The 18,810-nt window shown below is 32.1% G+C and overlaps 1 protein-coding gene and 2 pseudogenes across 1 annotated transcript in view; all 3 read right to left on the bottom strand.

The window, feature by feature from the left end:
• Window positions 1-4,653: 4,653 nt before the first annotated feature.
• Window positions 4,654-5,374, bottom strand: LOC125870323 (uncharacterized; annotated as a pseudogene).
• A 231-nt stretch (window positions 5,375-5,605) lies between these two features.
• On the bottom strand, window positions 5,606-6,421 carry LOC125870329 (uncharacterized; annotated as a pseudogene).
• Window positions 6,422-8,641: 2,220 nt separating this feature from the next.
• LOC125871336 (protein HUA2-LIKE 2-like) overlaps window positions 8,642-18,810 on the bottom strand; it is a 29,272-nt gene continuing 19,103 nt past the window's right edge. The window contains exons 18-19 of the mRNA XM_049551924.1: window positions 10,414-10,581; window positions 8,642-8,973 (exon numbers count right to left, since the gene is read on the bottom strand). Coding sequence (XP_049407881.1) covers window positions 8,941-8,973; window positions 10,414-10,581 — 201 coding nt within the window. The 3' untranslated portion in view covers window positions 8,642-8,940. The remainder of the gene's footprint in view (window positions 8,974-10,413; window positions 10,582-18,810) is intronic.

Below are 18,810 nucleotides of genomic sequence, written 5' to 3' on the forward strand. Positions count from 1 at the left end.
ATTAAAATGTTAATAATGAGATTTGAACCCTGAATGCAAGAGTCAATTTAAAAGTAGAACTACCAATACACTATAACTTACTTCTTGTTCATGAAAGGGTTCAAAATTAATATATATATATATAAATATAAAAAATTTACCTTATATATATCGTATAATTTTTTACCGAGAAAATCCAGATGAACCCCTAAAATCCATGTGTATCCGCCCCTGTGTACAGTTCTAAGGAGACAAAAGAAAATACTAATGAGCACTAACTCAAAACATTGACATCGAACTACTACTTTTTTTTTTTTAATACAAAAACAGATATTTTAAAAAGAAAATCCAAAAGCAGGCAAACAACTTGAACAATCTGGAAAAAACATGAAGCAAATTATGATAACACTGTAATAATTATAATATTTCTTTTGACCTACTTTATTTGTCATATTTTCTATTTACACGTTCCTTAATGAACTATGTATTTTAACTATAATGTTAAGTCTCTTTTCAATGAATATTCTCTTTATTTACTAATGCTCTCTTCACTTAGAAAATCATTTATTTTAAAAATAATACTCTCTTTGTACCAATTTATGTGATACTTTTTTTTTCGAGAGTCAAACAATTTAAGTTTGACAGGAAATTTGCACGTAGAATCTTCAATTTTTTCGAAATGAAATTTATATATTTGTTAACTACGTAAAAAGTATTATTAAGTTATAATAATTAGCAATTCAAAATAATTAAAAAATATATGAAACAATGACGGTTAAAGATTCACTTATTTGAATCTCAAAATTTGAAAAGTATCACATAAATTGGAACGAAGGGAGTATCACTATTTCATTAATAGAAAATCTAAGTGTCAATGCAAATAATTCTCTTCACTTAGATTTTAAATATTCTCTCATTCTATTTAATTATATTTTAAAATAATAACTATTTAATATTATTTATTTTTAACAAGAACGGTAAAATAATCCATAGGATATTACATAAGGTTTTCAAATAGTAGATAGTATATAATTTGATTAGATGTGACATTGTGATTTGGAAGGAGCTACACATAACTAGCACTTTTGTTTGCATTGACACGTTGACACTTATATGATTGTGTGCTCATGTATTTCCAAAAATGCCCTTATAGGGTACAGATTTTTTTGGGATATAAATGTTAATTCTATCAAATTACTTGCTAGATAATTACTCTAATAATTAATTTATTTACGAATTGATTTATATATAATCATACTAAAAGAGAGAGAGAGAAAGAAACAAATCAAAAGGTCTTTACCAAAATACCAGATTGCATCATGACAAGTAGGGTGTACATAGGTCGGTTTGGTTTGGATATTTATTAAAAAAAACCTAAATCAATTATGTCGATTTATTAAATCTAAAAATCAAATCAAAATACATAAAGTCAGTTTTTTCGATTTCGACTGTAGTCAGTTTTTTTGGTTTTTTCAATCTTTTACTATACATTATTTGAAAAAGAGATCAAATATATTTTCACTTACCTGTGTGATAAGCTAAACTTAAAAAATGTTAAATGAATAGAAATTTTAGAAAAGACGATTAAATTCACATGAGTATAAAATATATTTTTTTGAAATATCAACGTTCATTATGTTAAATTAATAAGATTAAAGACTTCATGCAAACTGAATACAAAACAAAATATTTACTAAGTAAATTGTTTACTTCGAATTTGAAAAACTATAACAATATAATTGTAACTTCGGATCTTAATACAAAATAAAATATTCACAAATTTTACAAGCCCAAATTTGAAATAAAATATATAAACATTGAAAACTATAAACTAACTAAAAATATATTAACAAAGTAGATTATAAATAATATTTTTTATCTATAAATTTAAAAATAAATAAATAAATAAATAAAATATATATATATATATATATATATTATGTCGGTTTGGTTTGGGTTCAGTTTGACTTTTTTTCTTTAATACCAAACCAAGAGTGGTTGGTTTTTTTTTTCAACAGCCAAACCAACCAAACCAAACTACAAATCGATTTTTTTTCCCGGTTTGATATGATTCATCAGTTCGATTTGACTTTACGATTTGGCTTGTACACCCCTAATGACAAGTATATTTCATATACAAAACTTGTTTGCTTCTTAATAGGTAATATCAATTTACATACAAAAAGATACTGAATAGGGGTGTCAAATAGATGGGTTGAATTAAAATGGGAAAATTACATGAAAAAACTAACTTATATCAATAAATTACTTAAAATAGCTACTGTTTGCTTTATTTATCATTCGCCACTTACTTTTTGTCATAATTACGGTTGTCAGTTTTTGTATAAGCATGTCTTTTTTTACCCGGCTTCACACGCTATTTGTGAATCTCTGCATAATTTTTCTTTTACCCTTTTTCACCCAAAATTCAAAATTTCAGTCTCTCCCTCTCAATTTGTTCTCTCAGATTTTTCAGGTAATTATTTTTCCGGTTTCATACTTATTTCATTGTTTTTGTTTTTGTATATTATTGTGAATTTTTTTGTTCCTTTTCAGGTTTTTGATTTTATACATTCAAAATCATGGATGAAGAAGAAACACCTTCTAAGAGAATCACTAGAGGTATACAATCGAATCAAGAGTTTTTGGATGATTTTCCGTCTTTTTCTTTAGGTTTAACTCAGGATTTCCAAGAAATTTCAGGATCCATTGCTAAATCTCAAATTAATCAACAAGAGGGTATGTCGAAGTCTAGTAATACCCCATTGAAGATGAAAGAAGTCATGCATGTTGCAAAATCAAAAGGAAAGACCAAAAAAATGGATAAACATAAAGAAGACAAATCAGTTGATGTTTTGACTTCAAAGAAGAAGCATAAAGTAAAAGAGATTGCATCTACAAGCAATAAACAAGACAAATCAGTTGATGTTTTGATTTCAAAGAAGAAGCGTAAAGGAAAAGATATTGCATCTACAAGTAATAAAGAAAATGCTCAATCTGATTCAGTTGAACCACTACATTTTGGAAGAATTGAGGTAATTTTTATAATATATAAATGTATATATATATTTGAAGTTCAGATCTAAAGTTCTATGCCTATCTGTAACTATTTAAATATATTTGTACATGTATATACAAAATGAAATTTTATATTTCAATAGTTGTTGTCTTTATTTTGAAATTTGTGTTATACTTATTTTCAAATTGTATAATTCTTTTTGTTTCACAGTTGTATCCATATTTGTATAACTTCGTATTTGTATATAGATATTCACTTTGTATAACTCTGTATTTGTATATAGATATTCACTTTGTATAACTCTAATTTTGTATATAGATATTCACTTTGTATAACTCTAATTTTGTATATAGGGATTGTGGTCTATACATTTCGGCATATGCAGAATTCTTGAGTGATGGCAATGGCATTCCAACAGGTCCATTTGATCCTGATTTTATGTGTAGCAGATATGCAGCGCTATTATGGAATTATGGCATGCGCAAAAATCAACCTGAGGCGATTAGTGACAGTGAGGCACCAGCCAAGCCAATCAGATCAAACGTTGATGTGGATAGTAGTGAACGTATCACAATCACTTAGTTTTATTGTATTTTTTTTTATGTTTGTTTGGAATCTTGTATTAGCAGTAATACTTTTTGAATATTCCAGTTTGATGGGAACAACATTTTGTTGGCTATATTATTTTGTTTAATGAACTCAGATTTGCGTTTTTATTTGTTGATGTTTCATATATTATACAAATTTTTTCGTGAATATAAACTGATATATACTAATTTATACATATGAATAGTTTGGCATATTATACAATAATTTTTGAATAATTATACAACTTAATTGAGAAATCATTATACAAACGCAATTATTACTATAGAAAATTGTATATATACCTATATATTTGTTCCCCTCTCTCACTTTATACAAAAACACAAATGTATAAAATGTGTTTTTGTTTGTATAAATCAAGAGAAATTGTATATATGCATATATTTTCGTTCCCCTCTCTCCCTCTCCAAGATCTCGCTCACCACTCTCCCACATCTTGCTCCCTCACTCGCCTTTCTCACTTTATACAAAAACGCAAATGTATAAAATACGTTTGTATTTATATAAAGCGAGAGAAAATTGTATATATAAATATATTTTCGTCCCCCTCTCTCCCCTCTCTCAATTTATACAAACACAAATGTATACATTGTCTTTGTGTTTGTATAAAGCGGGAGAAAATTGTATATATAGATACAAATGCATATATTTTCGTCCTATACACTTTTGATTATACAAATACGATTTTCTCCTGCCCAGTTTTTTTTTGTCTTTTTCTCTTTCTCGCTTTATACAAACACAGATTATACAATTGATCTTTTGTATATGTATACCAAAGCAGATTATACAATTGCTTTCTTTTGTATAAGAACACTAATTTATACGTAGTTCAACTTTCATAAAATTCACTGTTCTGATAACACCTATCGAAAATAGTTATACATAGTGGGTACCTGTTAAATTCATTTGTAAATAGTATTACATAGGGGGTACCTGTTAAACACCAATCGTGATCATGTATCTATACAACTTAAATAATCTTCAAATGTCAAAAGTGAGGCAATATTAAATGTATAAAATCATCATAGACATTTCAAATTGAATCATTTCTAAACTTCCCGAGGCTGATTTCTACAAGAACGTCTGTTGTGACCTGCAATACCACATGTACTGCATGTATTTGTCCCCTTAGATTCAAACATCTCTCTTGCTAATTTGTCGCGAGCCTTTTTTCTTGGTCTTCGAGGAGGCCTTTTGAATTCTGGAGACAGAAATAAATCAGTCATTATGTATCCAGGGACCACCTACTCTGTTTTATCTGGCAATGGGTATATTGGAAAACCATAAGTCTTCAACACTATTGTCGGTGTGTATAAATTCGAGCAGAACTCATCTGGTCGTAAACTCTTGAACTTCAGAACAGCCCAAGCATGTTCACACGGTATTTCTTCATAGTGAAAGCTTCCACAAGTACACCTTTTCTTCTGAAGACAAACTATATAATTTCTACCTTTATTATTGACATTGTGAACATATTCAGTTGACGGAAAAACCTGCAATATACAAAAATGGATCAAAACAGATTATTATGTACAAATATATACAAATATATAGAAACCATACCATTAGTCGTGTACTCATTGCGTCATTGATTTTGAGTATCTCCTGAAATTTTCCAATCAAGGGAGTAAATGTGAATGATGCCTCTTTTTTGTTATCACAATTCCATCTGCCAAACATCAACCTAACTTCCTCTAGAAAATCATAAATTGACAATTCTCTTGCTGAAACTAATGCCGCATTTATACTTTCTGCGATATTCGATGTCATTGACCAACCACGATGAGCTGGTGCATAAATTCTAGACCATTTATCATAACCAACTAACTCCAAGTATTCCTTTACTCGTATATCTACCTTCTCTACTATCTTCATTAGCCTATCAAAATCTGATTGATTGGACGTCTTAGCCATTGTATAGAATACGGGACTTAATTTTTCATGGGATTTTCTGTACTTTGTCTGAACATTCTTCCAAAGGTGCCACATACAAGCATAGTGTTACACATCATTATACACTTGCGTAACAACCTTTATGAAGCTATCGTTTCTATCAGACACAATACACATATTATTCCTTTCCCCATACGATTCTCTTAGTTGTTCAAAGAACCATGTCCAAGAGGAATCATTCTCTGAATCTAAGACACCGTATGCTAGTGGAAATATATGACCTACATATATATTTATACAGTTATAGAATTGCAGATTATAAATATATATACAAAGAGTTATGTATAACAGTCATTCAGAATTCATATATATATATATATATATATATAATATAAAATACATATTTATATACCTGCACCGTCAGTCGTGCTTGCTGCTACAAAAGTTCCATTATAAGGTCCTCAGAGGTGACTCCCATCAACTATGACTACAGGTCGACAATGGTCAAATCCTTTAATGAAAGGATCTAATGCAATAAATAGGTACAAAAACCTATCTTCATCTGTTTTCTACAAGCGTATATGGGATCCTGGATATGTAATACCCAATATATACAAATACTCAAGTAGTTTGCTGTAGGATCCTCCTGGCGTGCCCCTCAAAGAAATCAAAGCCCTTTCTTTAGCTCTCCAAGCCAACATGTAAGTTATATCAACACCAAGATCCAGCTTCATATCTTTTTTTTATGTCAGCAGGTGTGTATTTCCTTTTATGATCTACCAATTTAGGCTTAACAATTCCTCCAACTAAATTGCTTGTTACTTGTCGTTGTGAATACACCCTATCTTTCAGTGAACATTTATGTTCAGCGTTGAACGCTCTTATTCTAAACATTCCTAATTTGTTAATATTTGAGGCCTTCATTAACCAATCGCATTCATCGGAGAAACACACAAGTGTATAACTACACGTAAATTAATCAATATATACAGATAAGTCAAAATTATACACCTAATAACAGTTGAACAGATTTATACAAATGATGTTACCTGATTGAATTTGACCTCTTTGTTTTAAACTGAAATCGTTCCGCAATTGCATATTGCTCCATCACACACTTTAATGTAGCTTTATTATTGTATACTTGATCTACCTTTACATACTTATGTGATGGATCAGTAATCACCACACTGCAATTCTCCATTTGAAAAGTAGCGAGGGGATTTACTATCTCTGCAACTGTCAGTTTCTGTTTTTCAAATTCCTCAAAATCAGTTATACAAAGTGATCCAGAAATACCAGATGCTACCGTAGTTGAACTTTACAATGTTCACTGTTTTGATAACACCTATCAGAAATAGTTATACAAAGGGGGTATTTGTAAAATTCATTTGTAGATTTTTTTAGCATTACATATACTCGCACCCCTATCTCGTTGTGTATCACCATCCTAGTACTGCTCTGATCAACCTTATATTCAATTTTTAGTACCTTCACAGTCACATCCACACCTAGTTGAGTTGCAATTATATTAAACAACTCTGTAAATGAGGCATTTTCTCTAAAAACAACTCTCTCAATAACATAGTCAACATAACAGTTTGCATCATCCCATTTTTCAGAATGCATTACCAAAATAGCTATGGAAGACATTCTTGTATACAATTAAATATAAGTATAAATCAGTTGTTATTAATCCATTTATACATACACTAATTTATACAATTTTACAAATCAAAATCACTTTATAACAACTAATTTATACAATAATTAACACGGTTCTATTCTTCCAACTATTTTATACAATTAATCACTGAAATAGTTCAATTATACAAATACAGATATAAAAGTTTATATTTATACAAGCAATAACTTATACATACACTGACTCCACATAAACTACAACTATCAATGAAATATACATATTCAAATCGAAATTCAACTAAAACTAATTTATATAATTTTACAAATCAAAATCATTTTATACAAACTAATTTATACAATAATTAACTTTATACAATTAAAATTGAAATAGCTCAATTATACAAATACAAATATAAAAGTCTACATTTATACAAACAATAACTTATACAGAAACTAACTCCGCATAAACTACAACTATCAATGAATTATACATACTCAAATCGCAATTCAACTAAAACTAATTTATACAATTTTACAAATCAAAATAACTTTATACAAACTAACTGCACAGGAAACAATTGAAACATACATTCAATCAAAGCTCTGATTATTCATTCCGATTTGAATTTTGATTAAATAGTTTATACAATTATAGATCAATTAAAATACAATTGAATCAGTTTCTTCAATTAGAAGACCTAAATATCAATAGATTCAACCAAAACTCCAGAGCACCAAACAGAAAACAGATGAAATTCATTGTATTATGTACCTGCTGTATAATCAACAATGAAATTGATTGATTTGTTCTTGAATTGTAGTCGCCAATACGACGATCTCTGAAGAAAATTGATTGTAGTCGATGATCCGGCGATCTCAGAAGAGAAGTGATTTGCTGGCTAGATTGGTGCGTGAATTAAGGGATTTTATACCTCTTCAAGCCGATATTACCGCCATTTAGTTTCAAAATAATTGAATTCTATTTATACCAATTACAGCTGTAGAAAAAAACGTATCTTTTATAAGAAGCGATTACAGTTGTAGCTATAGCTATTGTTGGTAATTATTCAAACTTTAGCTAATTTGATTAATTACTTTAATTACTGTAGCTAAACGCGAAAATTTCCCAATTAAAATTGAAAATATTAAAATGAGTTGAAATAGAAATTGGGTTAGATCCTAACCCACCCAAATTTACTTTGGACTCAAATGGATTGAGCTCAAATGGGATTAAAATGGGTTAAATCTTGACCCACCTAATTTGACATGCTTAATCTCAATAATTTTAATATATTATTATTTAAATTTTATATCAACAATTTGAATTTGAATTCAAGATTTTTTTTTAAACAAAGTTACAAATGGACAGATAAATCTTAAAAGATATAAAATAGATAATAATTCATTCATTTAATATAAAAACATACATTACATCAATGTAAATAAAGAGTCTTTAAAACAGATTAAAATTGAAGATTAAATTGGGCTCAATTGAAAATTTTCTTAAAATGGATTAAGGCTTGAATGAGTTGAGATTGAGCTCAATTCATATTCTCTTGAGCCCACCCTTAAAATTTTGGACGGATTGAACAGATTAGGTACAGTTGGGCTTATTTTTTACACCCCTGATACTGAGGATACAACTTCAAGCTAAAATACAGAATATACAATATTATATTAGCACATAAATCATTCAAAGTCACAAAAAGGGATGAACTTAAACTTAAGAGCACACCAACTATTAGCAAATACAATTTTGTCAGAAAGCTTCTTCTACTGTCCTCTTAGACACAATCTTCTCAATTCTCCCCCAATGCCTTCTGGATATCTGCCTGCAGCAAAATCCAAGCAAGATTTGTTACTTTAGTTGTTAAAACCATTTAAGAGTGTACAAGGACAAGCAGGCAGGAGCTAGGGGCGCGGGGTTCATCTGAGGTCAACATTAATTTTTATGTATATAAATATATAATAGAGGTTGAATCCGATTGGTTGGCTTCTTCATGTGTTTAACTTTTTCAAATTTTGGATCACCTTAGTGAAAATCCTGGTTCCATCAGTGAGGACAAGGAACTAGTTCTTCTTCTTCAATTAGAATCATCGTACCCGAATATTTGTTAAGACGCAAATTTTAAGTATTGGACTAAATGTAAAAGATATGACTAGTCCACAATCTCTAGGCGAGCAGCAAGCAGCCTCTTGTATAGGGTTCTGAACCTATCTGATTAATAAGAGGAAATGGGCGTTCAGCCAATTGACTACAAGTAGAAGGGCAAGCCAAAACTGACTCCTAACAAGTTGCTGGCTTGAGATATCTGAAATGTAAACAACTAGAAGATTTTCTCTAACCTAATTGGCACTAATGTTTGTATCGTACTCTTTTTCCCCTTCATTATACTAAGTTGATAGATTCTCAAGGAGAATCAGAATTTCAGATGTAGAGGCTAACAAGGTGGCGTTAAGAACGCTTAGTAGTATGTATATATATCATAATCTTTGCAAGAAATTGATGAATGCAAACAAGAGATATAACAAATGCTTTACATTTCTAGTCTACACAGGAAAGTCTATTAAAACCTTTATTGCTCCTTCCTTTGTTTCTTTGTCCTAAAAAATATGTTCAGTTGTGTTATTAATTAAAGCACATTCTCAAGTTCAGCGGAATTCTTCTGAACAAACACTACTATCATTTCACCAACAGTTCTCTTCTTTTTTTTTTTGCCATTCTTACAACTTTCCTCCATCTAGCAGTATAAAACTCTAATTTGTGTTACCGAGGTACGAGAAGACCAAAACTATTATGTCATGGAGTGAAGGGCAATATAGGTATTGTTACAGAAAGACAAAATAATCCTAGCATGGGATGGAGAGTGATAAAGACCAAAGAACTTGAAAAGATGCTTGTGCATAATTTTGTCAAATCCTACTGTGCTATGCTATCAACCATGACCATTTTATACAAAAAATATCCACGATGGTCATTGGACTAAAAGGGATGGTGACTGAGGGAACAATCAACATTTGGCTTCATCAGAGAACAACTATAAAGGATAATCAAAGTGTGGTTTATCAGTGTTCTAGAGGAGAATTGACAAGGTGTATTTACTCAAAACTACCGCGGAAGTGATACCTTAAGAGAACTTATGATTATAAGCAAGGGAAGGATAACCACACAAATTTCAGCATTAGTGTGGGTATTGTGTTGCATTGTTTTGTACGGTGCTGAGTGTATGTGTGTGTGTGTGTGTGTAAATGAGAGAGAGAGAGAGAGAGACCTTGATTGATAAAGGTGGAGTGGTTGAGCCATAGCGCCGGATAACTTGCCCTTCCTTATCAACCAAAAACTTGGTGAAATTCCATTTGATACTTTTACTGAGGAAACCACCTTTGCTTGCTTTAAGGAATGTGTAGACTGGTGCCTCATTCGGACCATTAACTCGCACCTGAGAATCAAATCTTTGTGATTAAAGTTTGTTACTAAGTCCTCTATGTTGCAATCAAACAACAATATAAGCTTTATTCATATATTTTGGTTCAAAATCTTAAGTAAGACTGAATACATATTCTATGCAGAATGCTGTACTCACGAAAGATGTTTGGGTAGAGAGACAAGAATACGTACATGACAATGACACATCATAACTGGAAACCTTGAAATCTTCAATTTAGATGATATAAATCTCCAAATCTAAACTTTATTAGGCCAAAATATGTGCTTAACAGAGATATGACAGTTTTCAAGTTATCAGATGTAGGATCTGAAGAGGAACATGCAGTTGGATTGCAAGACCATAACAATCAAAGCTTAATTGTTTTAGGGAAGAATAAGAACGTGTGGTTTATTATTAAGGCAAAACGATAACTATCATTAAGAAAATAAATCTTGGGGCTAACTCAGCCTCAAAAGCTAGCTCGTGAGGTGATGATCATCCAAAACCATGTAAGGAGACAACCACCTATTCTTAAAACCAACCAAACACCTCTCTGCATTCCCATGATTGAGCATCTGGAGCGTGCACAACATAACATAAGGACCCAACATTGAGTAAAACAAAAATTGCAATGAGCTTGATTCTGATACCATACTAAAAAAATGATTTTGGGTCTACCTCAAGTCCAAATGTAAGCTCACAGTGAGAATTACCCAAGACAACATAAGAAAATAACAACCATTTTCTCAACCAATATGGTCAAGTAACAACTATAATCCACAACTAGACCATTATAGCATCAAGGGAGAATTTTAAACAAAATTGTGCAAGACCGTCCTTGCACAGGGAAGTTACACGTAGTTCATAAACACTCAAATATTTTAAGCATCTCAATCGGGAACAATTTATTAAGCAACATTTCTTTAGGGGGGAGGGGGACTCAAGGATAAATGGCATAAAAAGTAGGGCACCCAATATCCAGAGAGGGCAAAGAAATTATTATCACATTCTTTCCCCTTATTATGTCGTAGATTTAAGTAGAGCCAGACTAACTTTGGTAGTCCATATCAAGCGATAGCAGAGTGCATGGTGATAATTCTTAAGAGGTATTCTAGCAATTGCAACCACAGCTTCCATTTCGAGCATATATTTTATCAGCTTAATGGATGTTAACAATATAGCCAACTGTCTTTTTTTTTATGACGTATATAGCCAACCTTTTTTCCACTACGCTTTTCACAGACATTTTACATAGACTACTTTTTGCTCTATCTTTTTAAACGATGCAGTTGTATAACACCAAGATCCAATTACTATGTACATCTTATTGCAGAACAGAAAATTAAATAAAATATGAAAATAACTCAAAACTGAATGCTAAGGTGAACAAATAGGAACAAGTTCAAAGAGAGAGAAAGAGGGATATGGGATAGCCAATATTTTTAAAAAGAAACGACAATATGAATTCAGTAGTAAAAAACAGACAGAAGTTCTGATTGCTCATGGCATACTTGAAGGCAATGATTAGCTAACTACAGAAAAGGACATACTGGCAATCTTGCAAAATACTCTCGAGGACAATAAAAATGGGAGAAGAGGATCCATATTGCTAAACCACAACACAGATAAAATGATCCATAAACTTCAACAATTACTCCAACTCATCTTTAGCCACAGATCAGTTGGTTCTTGAACTTCTACAATTACTTTAATTCCTCTTCTAGTCATGATTATATAAAGTGTAATCTCAACTTTATCAACACAAAAAAAAAATTATAAGAAAAAATAGTACGTTAAGTGCAGGAGTACACAACATGTGGCAGTTATAAGTTATAACAGCATTTCAAAGTTTTCACATTACAGTTGCTCCTAGTTCAAACTCTATTTTACATTTTAGCCCATCTTGCAACTTGTCACTAGTTACGTCAACATGAGGTTGGGATCTTTGTAATTGCCTAAACCTATATTTTGATGCTTCGATATCATAATTGGCAGGAGGATTGGAATGAATTAAGCATCTCTCCATCTGAACTTTTACTGTTCTTCAGTTTTTTTCCGTCATTTTTCTCTCCTTTTCTTTGCAACTTCTGAACTACTTTGGGTTCCTTTGATTTGAATTGGCACTCTAGTTACAACTCGGAATCAAAGCATCACTTCCTAGAGCTTGTGAACTGCACTAATGGTGAATGGTTTGAAGCTTAAGAGTGTCGATCAAGGAACAAAGGAACTTGAATTCAGCTTCAAGCCTTTATAATCAACAACTACAAAAGTTCTGGAAGCTATAAACATCTAACTGAAGATTTCAAGAAGAAGAAAAAATTTCTTTGTATTTCTTGATGAATAAACAACCTATGATAATGGGTACTTATGCAGTGAGCCCTAAGACTAAACAAGGAAAGATAATATTACATAACCAATTACAATGAATTCAAAGTGCCTTGGAAGCCTTAAAGGGTAAGAATGGCGTTACTGTTCCTCCAAAGGTATTGGGTGTTTTTGCTTTGTTCACATTACAAACTCTGGGAAACTTGATCCTATAGCTCTTAAATGTGTCTTTATTGGGTATTCTCTAACACAGAAAGGGTACAAATGCTATCACCCTCCTTCTAGGAAATTCTTTGTCAGCATGGATGTTACCTTTCAAGAATTTGAGCCCTATTTCAGCATTAGAGATGGTTTTTCGTAGTTCTATTGTTGAAAGTGAAAATGGAGAAAGAATTCAGGGGGAGGCTGTTGGGCATTTGGATATTGATAACTTAATCAAGGAGAAATAGAGCAGAAGAAGTCATCATGCAATCTGCCGAACCAAATCTTGTTCTTCTCGTGAATTATCAACATTTCCTAATGAGTTAGATTTGCATGTTGCTCACAGGAAAGGAGTCAGATTTTGCATCAAACACCCATTATCTAACTTTGTTTCCTATAATTTTCGTCTCCTTCCTATAGAGCCTCTGCCTTGCCTATTTCTTTTGTGTCTATTCCCTAGAATTGTAGGGAAGCCTTTGTAGATTCTAAATGGAAGCAAGCTATGATTGAAGAAATGAAGGCCTTATCAAAGAATGAGATGTGGTAACTTGTGGCATCACCACCGGACAAGAAGTTGGTTGTAAATAGGTTTTACTGTAAAATATAAAGTTAATGGTTCCATTGTTAGATTCAAAGCAAGATTGGTGGCTAAGGGGTTCACTCAGACTTATGGAGTAGATTATCACGAGACATTTTCCCCTGTTGGAGTAGAATTCTCGTCTTGTGCAGCTAATCTTGATTGGGACTTACAACAGTTTGATGTGAAAAATGCATTTCTTCATGGAGAGTTAGAAGAGGAGGTATACAAGGAGATTACTACTGAATTTCTTCATGGAGAGTTAGAAGAGGAGGTATACAAGGAGATTACAACTGAATAAAGTCGAGGAAAGGTATGCAGACTGATGAAAGCCTTGTACTGAGTGAAGCAATCTCCTAGAGCTTGGTTTGATAGATTCTGCAAAGCAATGATATCCTTCAGTTTCCAACAAAGCAATGTTGATCACACTCTCTTCATTAGACATCAAAAGGGTGAACTCAATCTTCTCATAGTTTATGTTGATGACATAGTGAAGACAGGAGATGACAAAGAGGAGATAATCCGATTGAAGAAATTGTTGTTGGCATAGGAATTCAAGATCAAGGATATTGGAAAACTGCAATACTTCTTACGATTTGAGGTTCCTAGATCAAAAAGAAGAATCATTATTTCTCAAAGGAAGTATATTTTTGACCCCTTGAAAGAAATTGGCATGATAGGTTGCAAACCAGCAGAATCTCCCAATGAAAGCAACCACAAATTACAGAGCAGAGTTGGAGAGTCAGTTGATAAGGAGAGATATCAGAGGTTGGTTGAAAGACTCATTTGTCCCTCTCACACTAGATGAGATATAGCCTATTCAATTAGACTGGTGAGTCAGTCCATGCATGATCCCCCAGATTCTATACAAGCTGTCTTTCACATTTTGCAGTATCTGAATTTGTCTCCAGGGGAAGGTGTACTTTTCTCCAGACATGGTAACCTCCAAATAGAAGACTTTACAGACGTGGATTGGGCTGGATCTCTAGATGACAAAAGATCTACATTCGATTATTGTACAATTATAGGAGGAAACCTAGTTACTTGGAGAAGCAAAAAGCAAAGTGTAGTTGCTAAATCAAGTGCGGAGGCAGAATATAGAGCTATGGCCCAGGGAATTTGTGAACTTTTGTGGTTACAAAAGCTGCTACAGAAATGGAGATTGTATGAAAAAAGGAACTTTCCTTGTATTGTGACAACAAGGTTGCAATCAGTATAGCCAAAAATCCAGTCCAACATGACCGAACAAAGCATGTTGAAATTAATCGACACATCATCAAAGAAAAAGTTACGAGTGGTATCTTGAGGTTGGTCCATGTGTCATCGGAAAAGCTACTACCTGATGTGTTGACCAAAAGCCTCAACAAACGGATTTTCTATACACTGGTTTGCAAGTTGGGCATGTGCGACATCTTTGCACCAACTTGAAGGCGAGTGTTGATTGATACTGATCAGCCTATCCTATCCTATCCTATATTATTAAAAGTGGGAAGCTCAAGTGCAAAGTTGAATTACCATTTACCCCTACACTAAATTAAAATATCATAAAACATCTAATTAATTAAATAATAATCATATTATATTATACTAAATAGTAAAAGTGGGAAGGTAACTTATACTCAATAATTATCACAATAAATAAATAATCAAAGAAATATGAAAAGCCTCTCTTGAAACTCCAAGAATCACTAAGTTTTAATATGTATTTAAAGGATACTTATATAGTAATATTTAAAATGAGTACGCGCTCTTTACATTTGTTACGTTGAATTTCTTTTGGAATTCTAAACATCAGCAAATTAACTTGTAGCTTATTTAGTTACATGTGCCTTTCTCAATTTTTTTTGTCCTTTTCTTTCTTATAAATCATGAAAATCTACTAAACTATGAATCAATCAGAAATGCCAGCTAATGAAAATTCTTCCCTAAAATTAAATAGCAAGCTAATGATTACACTTAATTAGTATAGTATTCTTTTCATTCCGTTTCAACTAAATTAACTTTTAGCTCATTCAGTTACATGTACCTAGCTTCAAGTTGTCTTCTATTAGAGACCCCAATAGTCCTATAGGTTGCTAAGTGATTATGCAGTAATGGAGGTATTAATATTCTTCTCACAAGATAATGTATATCTATATAATTGTGAATATTGTTCATTATAAATTCGGAGAATTTGACGAAGTCGGCAAACAAGCTGAGCATTGTCATCCACGTTCTCCTCTCACACGAACACAAGTGAATCATATTTTTGAAGTTCTTAAGCTTCATCTTTAATCACCCATTTCAATTGCTTCCACATGCTTATAATATTGTCCCAATAAGAAAATTGCATGTTTTATGCCAATTTGTTTCTCTTTAATTTTATGGACTATAAATCTATCACCAGGCCGTGAAATTCTTTCACACTGACGGTGATCTTTTCTAAGTTCTCTATTTCTTCAACCTTTACTTATGCTTCCAAGTTGATTCACTTCTCTTCCTACTAAGAGATCTAGGATTAAGATGCTATGATAAAATTTGATTCCTCATCATGTTACTGTATATTTTTTAAAAGTATTTAGCTTCAACTTTTAATTGTGTAGATTACAGGTGCAGCAACAACTGTACAAGAAATCGATTATAACTTACCATTTACCAGGACATGTAACTGGCAAAGCTTTTAAAGATGTTGCTTAGGAGGGTCAAACTTCTTCAAGTTTATATCAAAATTTGTGTCATCCTCATTATTTCAGAACAAAATTTCCAATATGAGTTTTACCATAGTTTTTCCATGTTCAATTTAGTTCGTGACGCATCTCAAAAGAATTATATGCTTCTAAATTTTAATAGATAGCTACTTTGCCGATAAGATGAAAAAAAAAAATATGACAGTAAATCTACAATACATATTATAAGTTTGTATATAATTCACTTTCAATTTATTTTTGTTGCCTTTATTAATTTTTTTCTTTTGGATTGTCTATGATCATGGGTGCTAAAATGATAATAGATAGCTACTTTGCCTTTTGTTTCGTCAGATTTAGTCTTATTTTTTAGCTCAATTTACAAGTAACCAACAAAGTATTACATTCATGAAACCTTTACCTTATTAATTTGTCTTTTGTTACTCAAAAATATTTCAATAATCTTGTCTGATTATGCAAAATCTATATTTCAACAATCTTGATTATGCACAATCTAGTACTTCCTCCGTTTTAAAAAGAATGACCTCCTTTCCTTTTTAGTTTGTTTCAAAAAGAATGACCTATTTCTTTTTCTGATAACATTTTACTTTCAGCTTTTCACGTGGCTTGTTTAAGACCACAAGATTAAAGGGCAATTTTATACATTCGACATAACTTTAATTTAGGACCACAAGATTCAAAAGTTTTCTTTATTTTCTTAAACTCCGTGCCAAGTCAAACTAGGTCACTCTTTTTGAAACAGAGGGAGTACTAAATAGTTTGATATACACGTGCAACGCATGTGTCCAAAAACTAGTAGCTTAATATAGGAGTAGAACAATATTGTATTGATTTGTAATTGATTAGGAATTGATTATGTGATATTTTCTTTCCTTATTTAGTTTTAGGACTCATTGTATAAGCACCCATTCTCATGGGTATTCATCAAGAAATACAAAGAAACTTTTTCTTCTTGAAATCTTCAATTCCATTACATCTTTCAAACAGATCCTCCTACCACCCCTCTATAACTTATGGATAAGGTGAAGAAGAACAATTTTACAAAGAGCACTAGGCAGGATAAAAATGCAAGTTAATAAATAGATGCTGAAGGGGTTTTGAAATCAGTGACTAGGTTTATACAACGTTACAAACCACTAGGCAATCCTTAATGCCTATCAGGAAGAACTTAACGTTGTCTCTGAATATTTTGGGTGATACCAAACCATACAAAGATTGGAAGAAGAAGCAGCAACATATAATTTGCAACTGCTAGTATAATTAAAGATTCACTCAAATGTTTCATGTCTAACAGCTGAAAAAGAGGATTGGATAGAACTCAAACTCCTTTCAACTGACTTACCAGTTTGCATCCCCAATGGACCACCCTTGATCAATGCAATTGCAATACTTAACACAACTAAACAAGTTTTAGTTCAGTAGGTGAATCTATTACCAAAAAGCCCAGATGAATAACATCATTTTCTTTGCTCTCAATTTCCAGATTTAAAACCTCAAGGACAAGTTTTTTCTGAAGGAGAAAGAAACATATAATACTTTAAGCTTGAAAAAGTAAGTGCACATTTGGCCATTACAACTGTATTTCCAGAGTTCAACTTAACAAAATTTCAGTTTCGTCCTAGCCTCTCAGGTCACACATTATTTTTCATATTAGCCCTGATCGCAAACTGCCTCTCTGCCCCACAAAGGTAGGTAAGGTCTGTGTACATCCTAAACCCCCCCCCCCCCTCTCCCCAAGACCCTACTTGTGAGATTACACTGGGTATGTTGTTGTCGTTGAAAAATTCTTACTACTGATTTCAGTGTGAGTGAGGTTGAGATCGTCACAACTGCCTGAACCTAAGCAGCATCTTTCTTCTTTGAACCTTTTTCTCTCTTTCAAAATTCATTCAATTTTTTTTCTTTCACTTTGCAAATTTTGCAGCTCTACTCGTTCTTTTGATTCGAATTAGAGCTCTCATTAGACAGTCAAATGCCTTTACCTTCAGTACTTTCTAGTTCATTTGTCCTTCTATCATGTACAAACTGTTTGCATTTGACGAAACTAGTGAGGGTGTTAACCAGAAGTTTGCACTACGGAGAAGCACCCTAAAAAGTAAGTGTTTTAACATTAAATGGAAGACAGAACATATGCATTGTAAATATAGCCATCATAAGAAAAGTGAAGTTGAGGTGAGACTACACAAGTTTGTTGTGCATAAATGTAGACAATTCAGATATCTAGACTCGATATCCTAGGAGAATGGTAAGATAGATGAAGATATAACACATAATTGAAATAGGACGGTGAAATAGAGAAGTGTTACTAGAGTAGTATGCGATAGAAGGATACCTATTAAAGTGAAAGACAAGTTCTATTGAACGGTGGCAAACAACAATGTATCACCGGAGTGAATGTTAGGCATTTAATGTCTAGCGTATCCACAAGATTAGTGTCGTAGATGTATGACAATA

Source organism: Solanum stenotomum, chromosome 7 (assembly GCF_019186545.1).
Source record: "Solanum stenotomum isolate F172 chromosome 7, ASM1918654v1, whole genome shotgun sequence".
Lineage (NCBI taxonomy): Eukaryota > Viridiplantae > Streptophyta > Magnoliopsida > Solanales > Solanaceae > Solanum > Solanum stenotomum.